The sequence below is a fragment of the Haliaeetus leucocephalus genome, unplaced genomic scaffold, assembly GCF_000737465.1.
Source record: "Haliaeetus leucocephalus isolate CR32 unplaced genomic scaffold, Haliaeetus_leucocephalus-4.0 Scaffold840, whole genome shotgun sequence".
Lineage (NCBI taxonomy): Eukaryota > Metazoa > Chordata > Aves > Accipitriformes > Accipitridae > Haliaeetus > Haliaeetus leucocephalus.
In genome coordinates, this window is record NW_010973276.1 from 2,797,648 (window position 1) to 2,819,840 (window position 22,193).

General features: G+C 42.1%; 1 protein-coding gene across 1 annotated transcript; it reads left to right on the forward strand.

Annotated features, from left to right (window-relative positions):
• The first annotated feature begins 380 nt into the window (after positions 1-380).
• Positions 381-16,954, forward strand: PPP1CC (protein phosphatase 1, catalytic subunit, gamma isozyme). Its single transcript, XM_010582145.1, has 7 exons — positions 381-682; positions 10,150-10,281; positions 11,512-11,742; positions 13,364-13,468; positions 14,479-14,702; positions 15,186-15,320; positions 15,762-16,954. The coding sequence occupies exons 1-7, from the start codon at positions 628-630 to the stop codon at positions 15,849-15,851; spliced, it is 972 nt and encodes a 323-aa protein (XP_010580447.1). The 5' UTR covers positions 381-627; the 3' UTR covers positions 15,852-16,954.
• Positions 16,955-22,193: the final 5,239 nt, after the last annotated feature.

Genomic DNA, 22,193 nt, shown 5'->3' on the forward strand with positions numbered 1-22,193 from the left:
TTCCCCCGAGGGGGAGCGCACCCCTCACACCGGCTGCCTCACACCAAGCTCCCTCCACCTCACCTGTCGAGGCGACGTAACCCCCGAGCGGGTACCGTGAGGAGGAAGCGCTGACAGAAGCCGGACCCCAGCCACCGCCTCCCACCATCGGCAAAGGACCAAACGGCCTGCTGGTCCAGCTCACGGCCACGTTTCGACGGACGAGGCGAGGCCAGGCCGGACCCTGTGACAGGGGCAAGAGCGGGAAGAGATAGCACCGCACTATTTCACCTCCTGTGAGCGGAAGGATTCCGCGCGCGCGGGACGGTCGCGGTGCGTTTCTCCCACCCCGCTCTTCCCGCCCGGCCTATAAAGGGTTTCCGGTGAGCCGCGTCGCGCTCGTAGTATCCATGCGCCGGCCGAGCTCGCTGAGGAGACGGCGGCCATTTTGTTCAGTGCTGGGTCTCTGCTGAGACCGGCAGTCGAGGGGGGGGGCGGGGGGGGGCAGAGAGTGAGGGAAGAAGGAGAGCGAGGAGGAGAGGAGGAAGGGGAAAAACGAGACAGAACGAGGAGACAAGTCGGGCCGGCCAAGCAGCGAGCGGAGGGAGGGGAGCCGCGGGGAGGGGTCCGCCCGGCCGCTGAGAGGCGATGGCGGATATAGACAAGCTCAACATCGACAGCATCATCCAACGGCTGCTGGAGGGTGAGGGTCGGGGAAGGCACGGGGCGGGTGGCTGTGGGGTGGGTGGCGGCCGGGCCGCTGCCCGGGAGTCCGCCCGTGCGACGCCTCCGTAGTCCCACCTCAGCCACCGCCGCGGGTGATGTACGGCGTCCTGCTCGCCCGGTGGGGTTGGGGGGACCAAAATGGAGGGGCGCCGAGGCGCTTTGTCTTCCCGGGGCTCGCCTCTGCCGCCGCCCCGGGCGACTCTGCTCTTCAGCCCCAACTTTTCCCTCAGCCCTTGTGTTAGCGAGCTGTTCCTGCCTTCTGATCCCCTCTGCGCTCCCGGTGCAATGTTGGGACGAGCCGGCTGCCCCCCTTCTCCTGCCTTGCGGCTCTAAGGAGATGTTTAATTTAGTATTGTTTTCGTAGGAAAGTATTTAAAAAACCCTGGGTTATTCTGTTGCCTTCCACACACGCACATGGGGTCTGTGCTTGGCTGGGTGGGTAGTCGTGGGGCTCTGAAAACAAGACCTAGCGTGTTTAAAGAGTCTGTTGAGACAGCTTTTCAGAAAGTCGGGAGGAGACTTGCATGGGTTTCAGGAAGTCGTGGTTTTAGCTTTGATTAGCTGCTTGCATTAATGCTACCATAGGACTGTGGCTCTTAATTCGTAACGTATGGGGGCTTTTTAGGTGTGAATAGAGGGTTGGTTTTTGGTGTTTCAGACAGTCTGTGGAAGGGCTTACTGTCTTGTATTGTTAGTGCTTTGGGTTGAAAAGAGTTGCATGAGAGTTTCTAAATCAAAGGAAAACCTGGAAGTTGCAGGGGGTACTCTTCAGCATCATCCCTTCGGTTGCAGGGGTCAGCACTGGACTAGAATTGTCAACTCATGTTTCTTAGTGCAAAAGGGTGAGAAGTAGCCAATAACCAGTCTTCTTCCAGGCATAAAAGAAAATCATGATTATTCAGAGAAGGAAGCTAGGCTGATCCAGCCTCATTTCACATGTGTCAGGGCAGGCATCTCATCTGGACTTACGCTTGAAGAGCTTGGTCAGGGATTTAACTTTTTTCTATTTGGCACAAAGTCATCTGAGATGCTGCTGAGACAAATGGTGAAGAAATGTCTTTCAGCTGTATTACACCCTTTCCTTCTTGTAAGATTTTGCTTGTGTAATAGCTTGGATAGCAAAAGGTCAGGCAGAGGAACAATAGTGCTGCTCTAGAAATTATTTGGAGTTAAAAATCCTATAGATGTATTATGGGATTATTGAACTAGAATAAGTAAAAATAAATAGGGCTTTTCCTCTGATCCGGTTTGGGTTTTGCCTGTTACCAATTTAAACTGCCCTGGTTTAAATTATTTAAAGGCTTCCCTTCATAAATTTAGACCAAGGTTTTCCTGAAACTCTAGTAGTACGATTTGTAGATGTCAGGTCCTGTATGTCATATGTTTGGTGATATATTAATTCATGCTCAGTTTTACTGCAGGTATTAGTTACAATTCTTACTTGATTTCCCCTAGTGTAAATACTGTAATTTTCTCAAAGTGTAAGTTCTCAATATCAAAAACATGGAATAAGGTAATCCTAGAAAGAGATCTGAATGATTTTGAATCATTTATCTTGTTTAAAGTTTCAAAAAGTAGCAAGATGTACTATGTCAATATGTTATGTTCTTACCCAGCTTATATCAGTATTATATGTTTGGAGGAGATAAGAGTTTGTAAATCAGGCTTCAGAAGGTTACTGACAAGATCTTTTAAGAGATGGTTCATGCAACTAAAGATGTTACCTGAGGTTGCATCAGCTGCCAGGACTGAAATTAATTTTTTTCCTTTATTGACATTTCAGCTGGGATTTTGGATTCTTTGAGGCAATAATTGTCTTTCAATATTTAAAACAATTACCAGTGTTAGTTATCTATGCTGGTCTTTTTTTGTTGTTGTTGCTTATTGTATGTCTATTATAAACATCGTTGCCAGACAGAGTAATGATTGACCTTTGTGGCAGTCTGTCATTTTTATACTTTTTTCCCAGAAAGGGCAAAATGATACTGCGTTTTAGCAAACACGGCATTTTTGATAGAATGCTAAATTGTGTGAAATACTGTGCAAATGGCATTCTCTTTGATTGTTTAAAATTTACTTGACTCATCCTTTCCCTGAAATAATATATTAAGGTCTGGCTAGGTAGGTGACAGGACTGAACTTCCAAGGTGGAGATCTGCATAGTATTAAATGGAGGGGGGGGGGGAAATACCTGAAGTATGTGTAAGGATTCTCATCCTATTTAGATTTGGAGCAAACAAGAAATTCTTTTTCATTGCAGTTCTGGTAGAACAACTGCATAATGTTAGTTACACAAAGTCTGGTGTGCCTGTACTAGAACTCTGTTTCAAGTGATACCCTTTTCAGACAAGGTTGTGCACAGATTAAAGTCATACTCAAGCATGAAAACACTGCAAAATCTGTTTTAATAATCAGCTTACTCACAAACTGAGTTGCCCAAATCCTTGTGCAAGCTTTAATTTTTAGAGCAATTTGATATTTCATTACAGCTGTCTTTAAACTGTATACTTAGATATTTTTGTAACTTTTGGTGATTTTGCTAGTGAAATGCAAAGGACATGAGCGGGGGCATTACCCCTTCCTTTTTAAAGGTAACAAACCCAAGTATTAAGGGGATACTTGATGAAATATTTCAAATCAGTGCAAAAATACAGTTAAGCAGGTATTTGGGTTTTATAATATGCCTTAGCATTGCACTGTTGGAAGAGACCAAGAGAGCTATGCCAGTAGTGAACCTAGTCTAATGGTTGAGGTAAAGTGAAGTGGTTAAAGGGTGAATAATAAATTACTCTCACTTTTGTTCTTAATATAGGGTATTAATAATGTATTTGTGAGGAGGTTTTACTTGCTTTCTATCCTGACTTCTCTGATCAAATGACATTATTCTTACTTTTCCCCCAAATAGTTGATATTCTCCCACCCACATGAGGCTAGTTAGCTGAAATTATTAGTTTGTTCTTTAAAAGGCCTGGAAGTATATGTTTAGCTTTTCATTCTAAGGTAAATATTTGAAGAGTGTTTCTTGCTCCAAATATTTATAGTACAGAGCCATTTGGCATTGAAATGTCACAAAAAAAAAAATTTTCAGTAACTTTGTTCTCAACTTTGGAAAGCCATTCAATTAAAAGAATGGACATACTGATCCTTTTTTACTGTAATTGAATTTATATTTGTTACTGTCTTTACTAATGATGGTTGTGTTCTGCTAGGAACAATTACATGAATACAGGTTGTCTAATTTAGTCACTTTTAGTAATTGTACTAAAAACAGTTTGCACAAGAATAAGGCTTCTAATGTTTAGTAAATTACAGTATCCTGCACTAAGTATTGAAATGTTTTTCCTAAGTGTCCTTGATAGTAGATAAAGGCTCGAACATTTATGGAACTAACTCACTTCACTGAGGAATAAGAAGGGACAAAAATGAGAGCAAGTTACCCTCCTTCTAGGAGCAGTATTGCAGGCAGTAACTTCATGGTTCTGAGCTTGCAGCTGTGTGTGTCTGCTAAGTCAAAACTGCCAGTAGGCACAAAGATGCTAGAAAAGCTCCATGTAAGATGAAAAATCAGTGGCATCTGTATGGTCATGGAAAGGGTTCCAGGAAATGGCAGAATTCCCGCTCAGCTCCAGGTAAAGAATGAGCGACAAATCTTGAGATTCCCTGAGTGTGAGCATGGCTTTCTTTCCGTGTCATGTCAGATGGTGTTCCTATAACTTGAGCCCCTTATCCATTTCCTTCATCTAGTGTGATGGTAGCTTTTCACAGATAAGTAGGGTCTGGTTTGAAAATGGAGCTCATAGTAATGTATCTAGAAAACAAGATTGAAATATATTAGTCTTACCATGGTAACAATAAATAACAGGGTAAAATAGCACAATTTCAACATATGTAAGGGGAACTCAAGTTGAAATACATTTCTGAAAATCTTTTCTGTGCTGCAGCCTTTGCAAACACTATTAAGGGAAAACTACGTAATGAATGGAGGCTACTTTGGATAAAGCCATGTGAGGGTAGAATGGTGGTAGCCATTCTGAAAGCTGCAGTACTGGTTAGTGCACTAAAATCAGCAAAAAGACTCTAAATCCTCAAACTTTCCTGTTTATACGCCCACAGATTTCTATTCCCAGTAAAGCCTGTTGTATAGCTGTCAAGGAGATATTCTCTCTAATTTGTTTTAAATGGGAGAAGAGGATCATCCAGTTATTTAAAATAGTTGAGCCGAAGAGTATGGATAAACTTTTGCTGACAACAGAGAAAATGCAGTTCTCCGATTTTTTTTTTCACCTTTCTGCTAAACACAGCGTTGCTTGCTGTTTAGCTTCATATACTGCGATAAGTGTTTGTCTGATTCTCACAGATGTTAATCTGAAATGTGGTCAGATTTCACTTGATGAGTAGGGATACTGTGATAAAGTTTCTAATAGACAAGCAGCACTTCTTGACCTCAAACCATATAATTTTCCGTAGTTTGTATAACTTGATGTTAATTGTTTCCTGCTGTGTTGCAGCAGTTTCTAATAATGGCAAATAGGAGCTCTGCATTTGGAAGATGAGGATTAGATTCCTGTTGCTGCTGTGGATTCAAATGAGTCAGTGAAATTCTGTGTGTTGCCCAGTCAGTGAAGTGGAGGAATTTGTCATCTGAATATCTGTGATGGGTGTGAGTACCTGTTGCTACATAGCTCTCTCCAGTGTGGAACTATGTTACAAGATGAAAATTTTGCAGCCCTGCAGAATCTTCTGTTTGATAATGCTGCTGTGAACTTTTGTCATACTAAAAAGTAGCTAGAACTTTTTCTTTTAGAGGCTTGGGCACTGAGGAGTTGCTTTTCAGTTTCAATTTTGAATTTGAAATGATCTGATCAAAGTTGGTAGTGCCTGCAGTAAAGTAAAACCTTTTTTACATCAACCACTTTCAAGTTATTTATTCCCTTTGTGCCTATGGTGTAAAACTGAATGTGTAACTGTCATCAGGAACTGCCAAAAACAAGATTAAAAACAACCTGCAGTATTTTTGGAAGTGTCTCTAGGATTGCAGAATTCTTAACGTAAAATATGGTAAAACTGAGAGACTTGTTTAATAAGCCAAAAATGAACTGACCTGCTGATAGACTATTTTCTTTAAAATGTTTTCTGGGTGAGAACTTGATTCTAGCACTTCAGTTGACAGCATTTCAGCTGCTTTTAATGTAATACTGAAGGAAAATGAGATGTTTGGATCACTGAAATTTCTAATATCTTTTTAATTTTCTACTATTTTTTAATATTTTCCTAAGTATCCATCCCTTTCATATTAACCTTGAATGAGGTAGTGTACTCAGTTTTATAATAACATTTGCCTTCGTTAAAGGATTTTGTGGCACCAAACTGAATATTGGAAAATGCTAGTGATGGGATGTGGTGTAGAAGTGTGTTGTACTCTACATGCATGTGGTCTTCTGACTGTTGTACATTCTAGGTCCCACAGTTATTGACCCATTTATCCTTCACAAAGAAATGTATAAAAGTTATCCTAGATGTCAAGCAGTGTTTTATCTCCTGGCAGCTGCAGCTACAGCTACGCTTGGGACTAGCTCTGCTTCCACCAAAATGACAGGGGTGCCGTTAAGTTTTTGCTCTTCCTTCCTTTTACTTCCTTTTCCCCCTCTGCTGGGCGGCTGTCGTACTGCACTCACCTCTACATTTTCATTTTAGAGTTGGTATCTGTTGTTACTTTCCATCAGTTTTCCTCCTTGTCTTGGAAAGCAACGTTAATTTTAATAGTTGGAATCTATGTTCAAGTCAATACCTCTGCAGGGGTCATCCAGGCTCCAGGGAGGGATCTTTTCTGTAGTCTTTTCCATCCAGTGGAGAGCTTATTTTTCCAGAACTTCTCATACTTGTACAGTGGAGAAGATTTTACTTGTTAGAAGGCTGCCCAGACTGGACATTGAAATTCAAGCTCTCGAAAAATGATGTTTAAGAACACGAGCATCTCTGCATAAAAGAGGATGGGAATACATTACTGTCCGGAAATAGTGCAGCAGTATGTTGAGACAAGACATAAATAAAATATTATTTGAAATGGGCTGAGTTTTTTTCCTCAACTGATTAATCTTTAGCTTGTTCCGCTGTCAGTTCCAGACTGTCATTTCTGAGAGGTTATTTTTTATGCATTGAAAGAACAAATGTCCCTGTACAGTACTATTGAGCTGCTCTTTTGACTTTATGACCAAGCTGCCAATTAGTATCGTACTGTCTGATCTCTACAAGCTGCCTTATTTTGGTCTGAAGGAGAGAAAAGAAACTGTAAACACAACATATTTTTCATAGTATATTATTTTTGCCTTTCTTAGTGGGACTGACTAAAAAGACTCAGAGAAACCTTTTAAGAAGTCATTCAGACTGAACATCCTGCATTTCCTTGCCAGCTCTTTCATTGTGGATGAGAAAATCCTTGCACTAAAAATACAGATTTCTCAAAGCAATATGCACTTCTGCATATTTGATGCTTCTGAAGCCAAAAATATTTTTTTTTCCTCCCAGCTTTTCAGGATATATAGATCAATATTACAAGAAATTCAAGACTTGTTTCTTCTATGCTGATTCCATGTTGGGCAAAAGTGGTCAAAATGTCATTGGCAGGCAGCATGCTACAGAACTGAATTAAATTGTCCTGTTCTTCTTTCATCCTTTTGGTATCTGCGCTAGTGAGCTTGTGAACTGCAACAAAGCATCATTTTAACTTGTCAAGGTTTTCTACAAACAGATGACTAAAACTGCATGAAGATTATAATGGTTCAATAAAATGTATTAGAGAAACAGGAAACTTGTATCCGAAATAGTCAGTTTCCAGATTTTCATTTAATCTTCAGCAAAAATGAATGCATATGCTTTATTCATGAGCTTTAGTGACTCAGAGCATTACATAGTCTGTATAATATTTTATACTTTTTAATTTATGGATGTGAGATACAGGGTTTGGTTTTAGCAATTTTTAACAAGACCAAATCATGGAAAGTTAGATTTTTGGCTTCTCAGAAAAATAAATACAAGTGTATTGTATTATCTCAAAACCAAAGGTGAATTGTACAGTTTAAGAGTAGGGGAAAATATAACATTTATAATTCAGCCAGCTGATCACTTTATTCTATAAATTTCTGTTACTTATCACTTCTGGATATTTGGCATTTTGAGTAACTTGCTCGTTGCTCAGGAGTGTTTGAAAAATTACTGTACGGATGAAAAAATCACTGTCGATGAAAAGCCTCATGCGTGATAAACTGCTGTGACAAAGATTTAACTTTCATTTATATGCTTCATTACTTCGAATATTTTAACGGAAGACATGAAGTTTAGTGGTAATTCCAGTGTTGCCATGTAATGCCCGTGTTGAGTGATAATACATAGGCAGTGAATAATAAAGGAGCATGTATTACTTGAAAGATAACATTATTAAAGTCACGACTTTTGACCTACAATTATCTTAATGTCACTGTCAGTATACATTGTAATTTGAACTAAAGTTTAATTTTGAAGCTTGTTTGAGGAAAGGTTGTGTGGTTTAGGGTATTGCCAATGATTCTATAGGGCAGCCTGTGCCCCCATGACTAGGGTCTCTGTGATGGAGGTCAGTATGCAAGCTAGAATTGTTTTGGTGTTAATATTTTAAGTGCTGGTAGAGATTGGGGTCCAGTGACACTTGATTTTGTGGATGGATATTACACAACCAGTATTCTATTCTTAGTCTAGATAAGATGCATGCTGACTGAACAATGTTTTCTACTCTTGATCAGAGATTTGCATAAAAGCAGGAATCTTCTTTGCTAATGAGAAACTGTAATCCCTTTGGAACGCAACTGCTTTTGTTCTTGCTCTTCCTAAAACAGGCACTCCCTCCCCGGTCTTTCCTACTGCAGTTCTCACTTCTTGACTTGATATAGTGCAAGGCCCACAGTGAGAGTAGAGAGACCTGTGTCTTCTGTAGCTTCCAGATTTCTCACTCAGAAGTTAAACAGTATCAAGGGAATTAGTCTGAAACGGTATCTAAAAAATTGTTTATGAATTCAGGAAGATAATATTGCATTGGCTCTTGTGTTTGAAAGGGTTCAGGGCTTGTTCCTTGCTTTTTTTTTTTTTCTTCTTTTTTCAACTAAAGACTAAGCTTTTTTGGATAGAGCATAGATTCTTCAGTCTCAATGCCATACAAGTTGTACACAGTAAGTCACCTAATGGGGCAATGTTACCAGTGTAGTGATTTTGATTCTGGAGGTGTTGTCAGAGTGTTTCCAGGCGTCTGAGGCTGAAGTTCTAAGGTCATTTGGCTTTGTGGCTAAACCAATGAGTTATGTTGTAGAAGATGACTGCTCTTATTCCGTAATCTTACTGGTATTTGCTACAGGGTTTTTGCTTCAGCCTTATCAGTGCTCCATGTTGTCACTGGTTTTGACACCAAATAAAAATATAATAAGCTTCACCAGTAATGGCATAATCACAATTTTTTATTTAGTCTTATCCTAACCCTGATAAATGCTGTTGCATGCAATTTAGTCATAGTTACAGCATTGCTGCCATAGAAATGTCCTTTGTATTTCTGGGCAACAGAAATGGTGCGGGGGGCGGGTAGATAAATGGAGGGAAAGCTGCACTGGTGGCTGTAGAAATGTTTTTCAGGCCAAGCTGGTGTCCTGGTTGTCCAGACTAGGAAAGAAACATTTGATGGATGTTAAAGGGAACCAGCTATTGTGAATTGCAGTGGGGGAAAGTGAAGCAGTAATGGGGCAGAGGGAAGTGGTCTGAGGCTGGGAGATAGATCTCTCACTAGCTTGTCTTTTACTGTGCCCAAAGGCAATGATAAGGAGAGCTGTTTTGTCATTGTGATCCAAAAATGTTTGCTTACATATGGTTCTGACCTTCCAATCATATGCTTATTTTTCCTCCATGTTTGCTAACTGCAGTGTAGAATGGGGCACTACAGTATTTATTGGTACTGTAGTCTTGTTTGTTTAGGTACTGTCTTGGGCAAGGTTATGTGATAGTTTAGGGAAGCTTGCATGTTTGAGCTACGATGTGGATGATTAAATGGGAGACTTCCTTTTCTCAAGCTCAGACAGCTTTCCAGAGAACAAGTATATAACTGCTTCATTTAAAAAAAAATAAAAATACAGAGTCACATTGTCCAAGATGGGGTTTATAACTAAATAGAACTAAACTGATGCTATTTAAAATGTGACATTTAACGGGGGAAGTGTTGAGCCATGAATTCTGTTAAATGAAAGTAACAAACAACTGAAATGGAACACACTACCCTTTCTCTGGTAACAGGGCAGTGCAGTTTCACCTCAGCAGACTGATATTACCCTGTTATCTTCTCATTCTGTATTACAGTGGCATTTAGTCAGGCTCTTAAAATAACACTAAGGATATTGTGGATTTTGATAACTGACTTCTGACTCCTTCTGACAGTGCGAGGATCAAAACCAGGCAAAAATGTCCAACTTCAAGAGAATGAAATTAGAGGACTGTGCTTGAAATCCAGAGAAATCTTTCTGAGTCAGCCTATTCTACTAGAACTTGAAGCTCCACTGAAAATTTGTGGTGAGTACCATGATTTTGATTTGATGCTGGGGGGGGTGTCAGGTAAATGCTGACCTTAAGCAAAGAACAAATGCCAGATGTTACTTTTACTTATTAACAGTGGAACTAATAAATGATTGTAGCAAATGGGAAAATAAAACCCTGCTGGATGCTTAGGGCAGAGGAGTGGAGAGGTGATAACAAACATGGGAATTGGCATGAGGAGCAAAATAATCCAAACCTAAACAGTAACAGTAACTGGTCCAGTTTCACCAGGTCCCTTGGGGAAGGGATTCACGTGAAGTTGTGGAAAGTTTTTGTACCAGTGAAATAATGTTTGGCCCAGTGATGACTGAACAACGGGAAACAAAGAACCATAGTATTTTATTGTAGCTGCTATTCAGAGCTGAACAGTGGTTTGACAATATTTTAAAATCCTGCTGGAAACTTCAATTTCTGTACTGTTTCTTGGAATTACTTTCTAGTTTGGTTTCACCATACTTGTACACGGTGGTGCTCATTTTGCACACACGTACATGTCTAGTTATGCTAAAAGAATGAAAAATGTCAAAATAAAAGCCTCAATAAATGCGTTTTTTAAAGCTTCCAGCAAACAGTATTTTATCCTACTCTTAACGCTGAGGATTTACTTCAAATTGAAGTAGCTTTTTCAATATTTATAACATTGGTAGTCTAAAATCATGATTTAACATTCTGCTTGTCAGAAACAAAACCATGATTTAAACCAAAGGCAGAAATACCAATTTCGTTTTTGATGCAACTTCGCTGCTAGAATTTGAATTACTGAATATTTCAATAAAACACCAGAGATGGTACAAAGGAAAGCAAATTTCCCACATGGTTGGTTTTCCATCAGTATTACTAATGCTGTGTGGAAATACCAAGAATGAGGTAAAGGTTCCTGATCTCACAGCCACTAGTCAAGTAAAGGATTTAACTGGATGTCAGACTTTCATTGAACACACAGTTGGTTTCTCAGAATCTTGATTTTGTTTTTAAATAGCTACATACTTCATCTTAATGCAGTTAGCCATTGCATTACATAGATGTCAGACTTCAGAACGTGATAATTTTATACACATTAAGATAAAACTGTGATTTTTAAGTATGTTGAAGGCAGTATCTAACTACAGGCTTTTCTTTCTGAAATGTCATTCATTCGTTCTTTCTCTAGAATCAAAGAATGTAGCGAGGGGTCACTTACATGTCATTTCTGAATACTCTTGACAGGTGACATCCATGGACAGTACTATGACTTGCTTCGACTCTTTGAATATGGAGGTTTTCCACCAGAAAGCAACTACCTGTTCCTTGGTGATTATGTTGACAGAGGAAAACAATCTTTAGAAACAATTTGTCTTCTATTGGCCTACAAAATTAAATACCCAGAGAATTTTTTCCTCCTCAGAGGGAACCATGAATGTGCCAGCATCAACAGAATTTATGGGTTTTATGATGAATGTAAGTAATAAAGATGTGTGCATCTTTGGCTTGGGAAGGCAGGGTAGGAGGTGCTAGCGTTGCAGTGTTAGATGATTCTTTCCTAATGTGCAGTTCCCATTGCACATTTCAGGGAGGCCCTTGGCCTATTTTGCGAAGGGAAACGTGTCCTTCCCCTAAACCTATTGGAGTCCTATACTCACAGTACAAAGCAGCATGCAAGTGGGCAGTTGTAGTTATTGGCCCCTATGTTAACTAACAGTTCTCACTGGTACATATCGATAAAGTTCTTAAGATAAGGTCATCTAATGAGAGATGAGAGAATTTTACTTGATGTGCTTTACAAAAGTTCACCTCTGTTTCTTTCATCTGATGGATGATGATGATGTATACTTGTGTTACAACTTGGAGAATGGGCTGGTCTTTACTGTGGTTATGTTACAGTGCTTGCAATCTACTTCATATTAAGACCTGTAACTTTGTAATGTTAAAAAAAAAGAAAAAAAAAAAGACTTCTCCCTTCTCTGGATGCAGCCCTGCTGTATTGTGTGCTGTTGCTTTGGCCAAAACCAGTATTACCTTTCATAAATGGGGCAAAGCATGTGTGAAGCCTTCAGTGTGGTATGTGCTTGGATTGAGCGCCAGGTACTTGATCTTTCAGTAGGTGGCTTCAGCTGCAGAAGTTGTTAACTTGAACTACTGTGTCAACCTTTTAATGAAGAAATGTGCTTGTATTTGTTTGGCATAATGAGCACTCCTTTTGAACAAGCGCAGTGTTGCTATGCAGTTAATGCACCAGCTCTGTCAGTGCAGAGTGCATTAAGGTCTGTTGTGAGGGAGACTACATAGACCTTACCCTAACATAACAAGTAATTTTGCTGCGAAGTAGAAGTGTATGTTCGTGTTTCAAAGGATGTGACTTAATAAATCCAGATAATGTAGAGGAGATTAAACCGTTAATTGTGCACTGAAGAATTCTTATAACTTGTGTTGTGGGACATACTTGGCTTGTAGCTTACAAGATGTACTCTCCATGTCTTGTTCTCCCTCGGTGAGGAAACAAAGATGTGTGGTATTTCAGAGTTGACTCCTCAGAGATTAATCACAGGCTTAGTCATATATCGCAAATATGTTCAGGGTTCATATCTGTTGGGAGAGTCCCTTTGAAAGTAAAACTGTAGCAGTTTCATTTTTCAGTCCTGTTTCTTTGCCTAGAGAGACTGTGTGGTAAAGCACTAGCAGAATTTTAAAGAGAATCTGCTTTCCAAGAATTGCTGTCTTCCACTGAAGAAAATGGCAAATGGCAAGATTTTCTGAAATGGATCAAATTCTCCAAAGGATAATTTTCCAAAGCAAAGTTGGGACTGGAGAGTCTGGCTGCCAACAGTGGAATGTCGTTCTGTTGAACAGACTTGTGCTATCCTCAGAGCCGCTTCAGAGTGCTTTGCCATGCTGAAAGAGACCTTTGCAACTTTCTTATAAGCAATAAAGTATGTCAGTGGGTATCAGAGAAGATAAATTGTGTATAGGCTTTAATGCTAACTTTTTGCAAGTCTTAGTAAACTTAAGGCAGCCATGTTAGGTTGGTTGTAGCTGTGTTAGAAAAGCGTATTGACTGTTTTTTATCCAAAATGTCTTCTAGGTAAGAGAAGATACAATATTAAGCTGTGGAAAACCTTCACAGACTGTTTTAACTGTTTACCAATTGCAGCTATTGTGGATGAGAAAATATTCTGCTGTCATGGGGGTAAGTAACAGTTCCTTAGTTGATACTTGAGAAACTGTAATATTCTAGTATTAGTCATGGCAATTTCATCTTTACATTGCTGAAGCTTCAAAACTTGAGGGATTTTTCTCTGCCTTGGTTCATGTATTGAGGTAAGGTTAAGCTTGATTAGTGTCAGTTTTGTGAAGCACTGAGCTGGTAGTTTTGTAACTTCAGACACAATGATCTGCTTTTCCTTTTATACCAAAAGGCATATTTAATAGCCTCTCTGAGTAAAGAATCCTTGTAGTTTTTTTTTTTTAGACTTACATGACTAGGAGTTTTATGTACGTTCTGAAAACACACGTTTTCATAGAATCATAAAATGGTTTGTCTTGGAAGACACCTTTCAAGATCGTTTAGTAGAATCCCCCCTGCCATGGGCAGGGACATCTTTCGCTGGATCAGGTTGCTCAAAGCCCTGTCCAACCTAGTCTGGAGTTTCATTTGTAGAAATTGGCTATGTTGCACAAAGTGATACCTGCTTCATACAACTTTTCAAAGTAATAAAATACATATTGCACCTTAAATGTTTTATCACTTGTAAGTAATTACAGTTGCCCAGGGAGACATATCAGTGAAAAATGGTATGAGGTCTGTTTGATATTGTATTTCATCTTACTAGGTCTGATCATTAAAATAAACATACCCTGTGATTTCTGGTATTAATGCCTCTTTTACTTAGCAGCTTTTTTAACAGACACTTGCAAAATATTACAGTGAGATTATTGTAATCCTGTAAAATGTGGAAATGGCTTTGCTTATCTTGCTTCCAGTAAATCTTCTAGAAAGTGACTTGTCTTCTGTTACAAAAGCTTTAAAACAAATGCTGGATTAAAAAAAAAAGTCAGTTAATATTGCCTTTGAACTGTGTAAAATTGCAGTGGTGAATCAGTTTGAATACAAATTATTTTTGTCTTGAATTAATACTTTGGTCTTGCAGAGCAAAGTTGGACTAAAATGTGAACTGTATGTGTCTTAACTCTGAACAGGTTTGTCACCAGACCTTCAGTCAATGGAACAGATAAGACGAATTATGCGCCCCACTGATGTACCAGATCAAGGTCTACTTTGTGATCTCTTGTGGTCTGACCCTGACAAGGATGTCTTGGGATGGGGTGAAAATGACAGAGGAGTGTCTTTCACATTTGGTGCTGAAGTGGTTGCTAAGTTTCTTCATAAACATGATTTGGATCTCATATGTAGAGCTCATCAGGTATTTTAATTTTGAACATTAAACCATAGAATAATATAGGTTCAGAGGGACCTGAGGTGGTCATCTGGTCCAACCCTATGCACAGGTACTCAACACAGGACAAACCAGTGTAAGCCCGAGTTGCTGAGGATCTTGTCCAGCCAAATTTTAAATATCTGCAAAGATCGAGATTCCACTCTCTGAACAACTTGTCCCAATGTTTAACAACCCTTGTAATGAACGGTTTTTTCTTAATACATATAAACCGTGGCTCTTATTCCTGAACAAGATTGTCTTGAACCTAGCAGAATCCTGTTTTTCTCATTGCTAATGGACTCTGCTGCTGAACTGGATCCTGCAATGGTCTTCCTGTTTTGGTGTAAAAGTTTGGAACTCATGCTCCTTGGATGTAGCCAGTTTTTAGCTGCTGGCTCTGTTAAAGCTGCTTTGTGCCTTGGCAGGAAGAAGTTGTCCAGTCTGATATTTCTGCTTTTCTCTCTAAAGGTTGTTGAAGATGGATATGAATTTTTTGCAAAAAGGCAATTGGTAACTCTCTTTTCTGCCCCAAATTACTGTGGAGAATTTGATAATGCGGGTGCCATGATGAGTGTGGATGAAACTCTAATGTGCTCTTTTCAGGTATGGTATCTGAAGATCGTACCTCCTAGTTAGTGTAGTCACACTTTAAATTTGCTCTATTTTGAATTGGTACTTTACTGTTACAAAACCATAATGCTTATTTCAAATAGATCTTTGCAAGTACCATGTGTAGACAGGGATGTGTTTGAATGCGTGTCTTCAGAAATGTGATAAGCCCTTGCCAGTGAGAGTAGATGAACTGTTTTACCCTGGAATTAAATCGTCCAAGCAAAGCTATCAGCTGTTAGCCTGTTTCCATGGGCATGGGCTCTGCGATCAGCTGCTCTAAGCCCTGTCATAGCTCTGAGTAGGAAACACATTTAGTTGTTGGCACATTTATGACTTGTCCAGATGACCTGTAGAATGCCTTGACTAGTGACTTAATTGTTTGATTGTAAGAAAGCTAAAACTTTTTGCTGAATGACTGAACTATCTTTTCAGATTTTGAAACCTGCAGAGAAAAAGAAGCCCAATTCCAGCAGACCTGTAACGCCTCCCAGGGGTATGATCACAAAACAAGCAAAGAAATAGTCACTTTGGCACTGCCTTGTTGGGACTTGTATTATAGTATATAACCTCCATTTTTAAAACTGTAATGTGTACTGTTCAGCTTGCTCAAAATAGATAATGTGTTTGTCGTTTTCCTTTTGATTTGATGAATGGCATTTGCTGGTTGTAACAGCAAATGAAAGACTTTTCTCCCTCCCAGGAAAAGAGTTTTAAACTTTCCTTTTGTTGGTGTTACAGCTGTACACTCCACAGCATCTTATCCTGTCATTATGGGTAATTGTACAACTGACTTTCTGAATCTGTACAATGAGTAGTGTAAATGCTTGTTTTCTTCTTTAGGATCTAAAGAGGGCACTAGTGTGCTGTGAGAGTAGAAATTTGTTACTGTCAGAAATTGCATACTGTTTATACAAACCACTGTGAACTTTTTTTACGGTAAATTTTGTTTTAAAGGGATTGCTTTTCTTTTAATGTCTTGTCATGTACATGTTAGTTTTATTGCTGTCAACTTTAGAAATAACCTTCAACCTTGCCAGCATCACTGGTATGATGTATATTTAATTCAGACACACATCCCTCTCCGTATACTTCAAATGACAATTAAAGCCATTATTTTAAGCGTTTGTGTCTCTTTCCTGAAGCCAAAGTTTGCTTAGAAAACTGTTTGTGCACGACCCACCACACTGAGTTGGCAGGGCTTTCCATTCATGCCTTCCTCTTGGAGATAAAAGGAAGTCCTGACTTGAAATAGCAAGTAGAAATGCTGTGCTGTTTATTCTATTCATGGTCAAAGTAAACACATTTTTGTACAGTTTCCGTATGTTCGATCAAGTGGACCGTTTTGCAGCGGCATCAGCCCTGTGGCAGCCCATGTCAGAAGGCTGGGAGTTACGGAAATGGTTCTAGATCTGCCTGAATGGTTCTGTGCATTTTAGCCTAAAGACTTTGTTCTACAAAGAAGCCTAGAAAATAGCTTGATAAGCCAACCAGAGGTGTTGATCTTGATCACAGGTTTATATAAATCTCTCACAGAATCTTGTTTTTTAAAAACTGTTAATCTTTTTTGAACAGATAACAGTGTACAATACCATGTAGTGAAAATCACTTATTAAATGAAGAAATTGCTAACTCTTCTCAGTGTCAGTTTATCGCAACGTATACACACTACTGCTATCAGAGGACCTGACTTAGGTAAATAAATTGTTCTGGAAACCCGCAAGTTCTTGGTTTGGATTTGTCTAAGCTACAAGCACTAGAGGTGTGTTTTTTAAACAGCAATGTTGGATTCTGATCCAGTTCTGGAGCTTTAATGCATATATTGCCCTTAAATACAGGCACCCTCCCAGCAGGGGTGTGAGTGCAGGCATGAAGTTCCCAGAGCACTTCACGTGTTGCCGTGGGTCCGCAGAGCAGTCTGGCAGGCCAGTTGGCACGCAGCATGTCGGCAGCTGAAGGCGCCGGTGCCTCGACTCTGGTTTTCCACAGCCCTGTGGCTGGGCTCGCTGTGGCCAGGGTCGCCCTGCCTTGTCTAGCAGCAGCAGCTCCCCCGGGGCAGGCGTGGGTGGGCGGACATGCTCATCTTGGCTCCTGTTTTTCGTTCTGTGCTTTGAGGTGGGGTCTGCTTTCAATACAAGTACTGTTTTGTTGGGACCGTGGACTTAAGAGGGTCATAGCTGAGGACAAGACCAATTTCCGCTGGTTCTTTAATTAAAGAACTGTAAATTCTTGGCAAAGAAGGAAAGTTGAGTAAACTGTACTGTTGCTGTCTGTTTGGTGAGCCGGGCTTGGTGTACACCAGCTAAAGCAGGTTGGTAAGGCACGGTGCCAGCCCTGGGCAGTCAGCTCTTGCCCCCAGCAGGAAGGCACTGTCGGTCTGTATTCCTTCATCTGCTGCCTCCTTCACACGTGCCTGGTGGAAAATACGGCAAAGCTTTCAGAAGTCGAATGAGGTGGCTTGTTCAGCCTGTTCTAAAATGGCTGCGGTGGTGAACTTCGGCTGCTTGGTGGAGTCTGATGGGGAAGGAGTTTGTTGCTGAGATGCCCGGCTCCGATAAAACCACCGGCTCTGTTGTGGCGTCCTGTGTAGCCAATGAGTTTCCCTTCACTTCTGGAGCAAGCTGAGCTGTTTTGGCAAGAATGCATTTTCTGGGCAGTCCCCAGCCATTTATTTTATTTTTTAGTGTATTTCTCTGCCAAAGCAAAGAGCCTTTTTCCTACTCTGAAGCCTTCCCCCCTTCCTCTAAAGCTAATTAATCAAACCACCTCTTGGTAACTTTTGATGAGCTCATTAGATTAGGTGTCAGAGATTGCCTGTTGAAGGCTTTCTCACAAACTTACTTTCACCCTTTAAATCACATTTGTGGTTTTCTTTACAGCTCTATAATTTTTTTCCCTGCTTGTAAAATAGTCACCTGTGTGTCTTTTATTGATCTAGTGAATAATAGAACACATGTGGAAGCAGGTTTTATTTGACTTGTATCTAAAGGAATGCATTAACCTGACTCGGCAACCATTAGCTCGCCAACCATTCTGCGTGTCACCATGTCACGCCTTTTTCCTCTGTGACTTGTTTTTTCTCTCCTCAAATGCAGTTTTGGTGACACACGCTCCTATTCTGGGCTGCATTTTCTGCTTGGCTGCATTCCCCTGGGGTGGTTCACGTACCTCGGGCTCCCCAGCTGCTCAGGGTAAAGGAAGTCCCACGGCACCGTGGTTGAGGTGGAAAAGTTCCCGTTCCACCGCAGAGGCAGGAAGGAAGGACAACCTGCTGATCTCGCTACGGGTCGTGATCAAAAGTTCAGAGGCACGTTTTACACCGTTGGTTGGGGTTGGGTTTTTTGATCAGCTGAGAGAAGGAGCAGCAGCTACCGCTTTCCCATTGTTTTTCCATGACAGTACTGGTAGGAAAATCTAGTTTACGCGTGGAACGGACAGAACAGCACGTGAGCCTGCTGAGGCCCTTCTCCTCGCAGCCCTGCCGCCCTTCCTGCTGGCCCAAAGCTTTGTAGAAGTTGCGAAGGGCAGACTATAGCAGGGAGGGGTACCAGGCCTTGCTGAAGGTCTCCGCAGAAGGTAGCAGGAAATTTGTGATAAACCCTAGTTCTCTTCAATTCTCGTCTTTTGTCTTCTGCAGTATGCCCAAGTCTAACTTAAATGTGTGCCGTGGTTTAACCCCAGCCAGCAACTAAATCCCATGCAGCTGCTTGCTCACTTCCCTCACAGTGAGATGGGGGAACGAATCAGAAGGGTAAAAGTGAGAAAACTCGTGGGTTGAGATAAAGACAGTTTAACAGGTAAAGCAAAAGCCGCGCACGCAAGCAAAGCAAAACCAGGAATTCGTTCCCCACTTCCCATGGGCAGGCAGGTGTTCAGCCATCTCCAGGAAAACAGGGCTCCAGCACGCTAAGTAACAGTGACTTGGGAAGACAAATGCCATCACTCCAAAAGTCCCCCCCCTCCTTCTTCTTCCCCCACTTGTATATGCTGAGCATGAAATCATCTGGTCTGGAATATCCCTGTGGTCAGCTGGGGTCAGCTGTCCCAGCTGTGTCCCCTCCCACCTTCTTGTGCCCCCCCAGCCTCCTTGCGGGTGGGGTGGGGTGAGGAGCAGAAAAGGCCTCGGCTCTGTTTAAGCACTGCTCAGCAGTAAGGAAAACATCTCTGTGTATTCTACACTGTTTCCAGCACAAATCCAAAACACAGCCCCATACTAGCTACTTATGAAGAAAATTAACTCTATCCCAGCCAAAACCAGCACAATGTGTTGCTCTGGGAAAGAGTGGTAAGATGTGAAGCACTATCAGTTCAGATATTACTCTATAGGCAGTGGTGTGTTTCTCTTCAGTTTCCCTGGAATGAAATGAGTCCTTTTTGCCATCTAGCTGTCGAAAGGCTATTTTTCAGCACAGATCATCTTTGATTATTCCTGATTTGCTTTAGGATGTGTCAGTGCTATTGTGGCTTTCAGTCCTGAGTTGTTAAGTGAAGTTGTGGCACTTTAAAACCAACAAAAAAACATTAATTTTGCTTGCGGTGTAAGACCTGATCCCCAGCGGTGCTCAGGCTTCTGTGGGAGGATACAGGAGTTTCGGGCACACAAGTGCCTGATGCGTACATCGTACTTTAGACCCAAGTTTAACCTCTGGACGATATTAGTTGTTGAATGAGAACTGGATGTAGAAAAGAACATTTGGGGGTGCAGCAGCATCAGGCCCCTGTGCATTGCAAAGCTTCGGGACCCTCCACAGCCAAGGCGCCGGGGCCGTGGTGGGGCATTGGACAGAGCGAGGGACTGATACGGGGTGCTCAAGGTGGGCTGAGCTACCCGTGCGCTGTGCCGTAGGCCCCTGAGGTGCCACGTAAAGCAGTTCTTATTCAAAGTTTTATCAAAGTATGACATGAAGCGTGCTCTCCTCCAGGAATTTTAGGCAGCTCTTGAGTTCCTGAGGTCGAGCTCTTTCCAAGCAGTCGGGTTTTCTACCCTTCTCACTTCCATCGAAAAGAGGGGCTTGAGCCTCAGGGGCTTCAGTGTTAGAAAACATCTTTCTGGTCTCTTGTTTTCATGGGCATTTGTGTTTGAGTTTAAAAAGCTCTTTTTCTTTGGAAGATGCAGTCCAATCCTCTCTTCATTCCTCTGGCCATCTTCTGTCCCTGTTCCCCTTTGACAGCAGGTGACTGGCACTGGCGCCCAGGAGCATCAGTCCCTCATACGCTGGAATTTAGCTGCCAGGGGCCACCACTGCCCCAGGGCTGGTACCAGCGGTCCCAGGGCTGGCGGCGGTGCTGAGGGTGGCACTGGGCTCCAGGCTCTGCCCTGGCGCTTTGGGGAGTCTGTGGGCTTCACCCTCTACAGCTCAGGCACGCGGTCCTGACCCTCATCATCCCAGAGCAGAGAGGCTTAGACCGAGATAAACACTTGGCTTGTGAAAAAGGATGTTGTTACTGTAAAAAGAAGTGTAAAAAAGGGGAGTTTAACCTGCCAGCAGGCTGGGAAGAGGTTTGAGGTGAAGCCCTGGGGCTTCCCCTGCACCTCTCCTGGATTGACCCTTAATCCCACCCTGGGCACCAGCCCGGTCCTCACCAAGAGCTTTGCAGCTCTGCTGACAGCGTCTTCTCCCATTAGACTGCTGAGGTGCCTCACAGACGTGGTTAACGTGCAGCCCCTCGGAGCTCTATGTGCACATACTGATTATTGGGATTTTATTTAAGTTCTGACAATGAGGCTTCACATTTGTGATCAGCCTGGTAGCTCCACTCAGCAGCTGTGCTCATGGGCCAGGTGAGCCCATGCTGGGCCGTGGTACGAAGAGGACTGAGCTCATGGGGAAGCACAAACTGGCTATGTTTTCTCCTTAAAACCTGCGCTCTTTACCAAAACCAGGGTCAGGTCTGTTGAGCTTTCAGGAGAAGATCTGCCATCTGCAGTTCCAGTCCTGAGCTGGTACCTTCCACCATTAGCTGATTGTGTTAGTATTTAGTGGAGTCAGCTGAGACTGAAATACCTTTATTAGCTGGAAACTCCCAGGATAAAAATCTCTCAGTGCTGCTGCTCCTGGGTTGCACCTTCACCGTCCTATGCACCTGGGTACTCAGCTGATCTCTACAGGTAGGTGGTTTGGGATGGTGGCCGAGGGACGGGTTTCAGAGCTCTGGGAAGGTATTGCCTGTGCTGATTCCTCATTGCCCCAGGGAGGAGGATGGGGATGGGCCTGTGTGCTTTGGGGTGAGGCACTAGAAAATTTTTAGGTTCCAGGAAAAGTTTTAGGCACTCTCCAGGAGTAAACCCTTTCCAAGAAACAAATGTCTTCAGGCCTTAAAAGTGCAAAAATGGAGAGATGTTTCTTCATTAGGGGAGAATCGGAAGCATTTCAGGTTTGTCCCAGCAGAGGTGCAACAGAGATGGGTCCCTGATCCTTTTTGCGGCTGAGTTTGCTCAGGTCACTTCCAAAACCAGCTTGTGTTTGGAAGACAGAGGGGAAACCTAAAGAAGAAGCCTTCTGATAAAACACAAGTCTGTAAGTGGAGGCAGGTTAATCCAGGCCTAATTTCTAGGGTTTACACTTTTGTAATCCTTTTGAACCCTGGACCTCCACCTGCTTTGTGGGACTGATCTGTCCCTGCTCAGCAGCTGAGCTCTGATCTCACAATTTAATTTCACGACTATCCTGGATGTCCGCTCGCTTTGCCGGACGGGCCGGGGGACCTGAAGAACACGAGTTTAAGAACAACAACGGAAGAAGTTTAAACTCCATCCAGCGCGTCCCGTTCCGGCAGTCCCCGCTCAGGGACCCCCGGCCCGGGGGCTCCGGGACCCTTTTCGGGTGCGATGGGGAGGGGAGCGGCGGGGCCGGGCCGGGGCAGCGG

What these genes read in the sequence shown, in the direction of transcription:
- PPP1CC (XM_010582145.1), top strand. Translation starts at nt 628, where the DNA reads ATGGCGGATATAGACAAGCTCAACATCGACAGCATCATCCAACGGCTG. An exon ending in TTATGGGTTTTATGATGAAT is followed by an intron (nt 11,743 to 13,363) that starts GTAAGTAATAAA and finishes AATGTCTTCTAG; the next exon opens with GTAAGAGAAGATACAATATT. An exon ending in TCATATGTAGAGCTCATCAG is followed by an intron (nt 14,703 to 15,185) that starts GTATTTTAATTT and finishes TTCTCTCTAAAG; the next exon opens with GTTGTTGAAGATGGATATGA.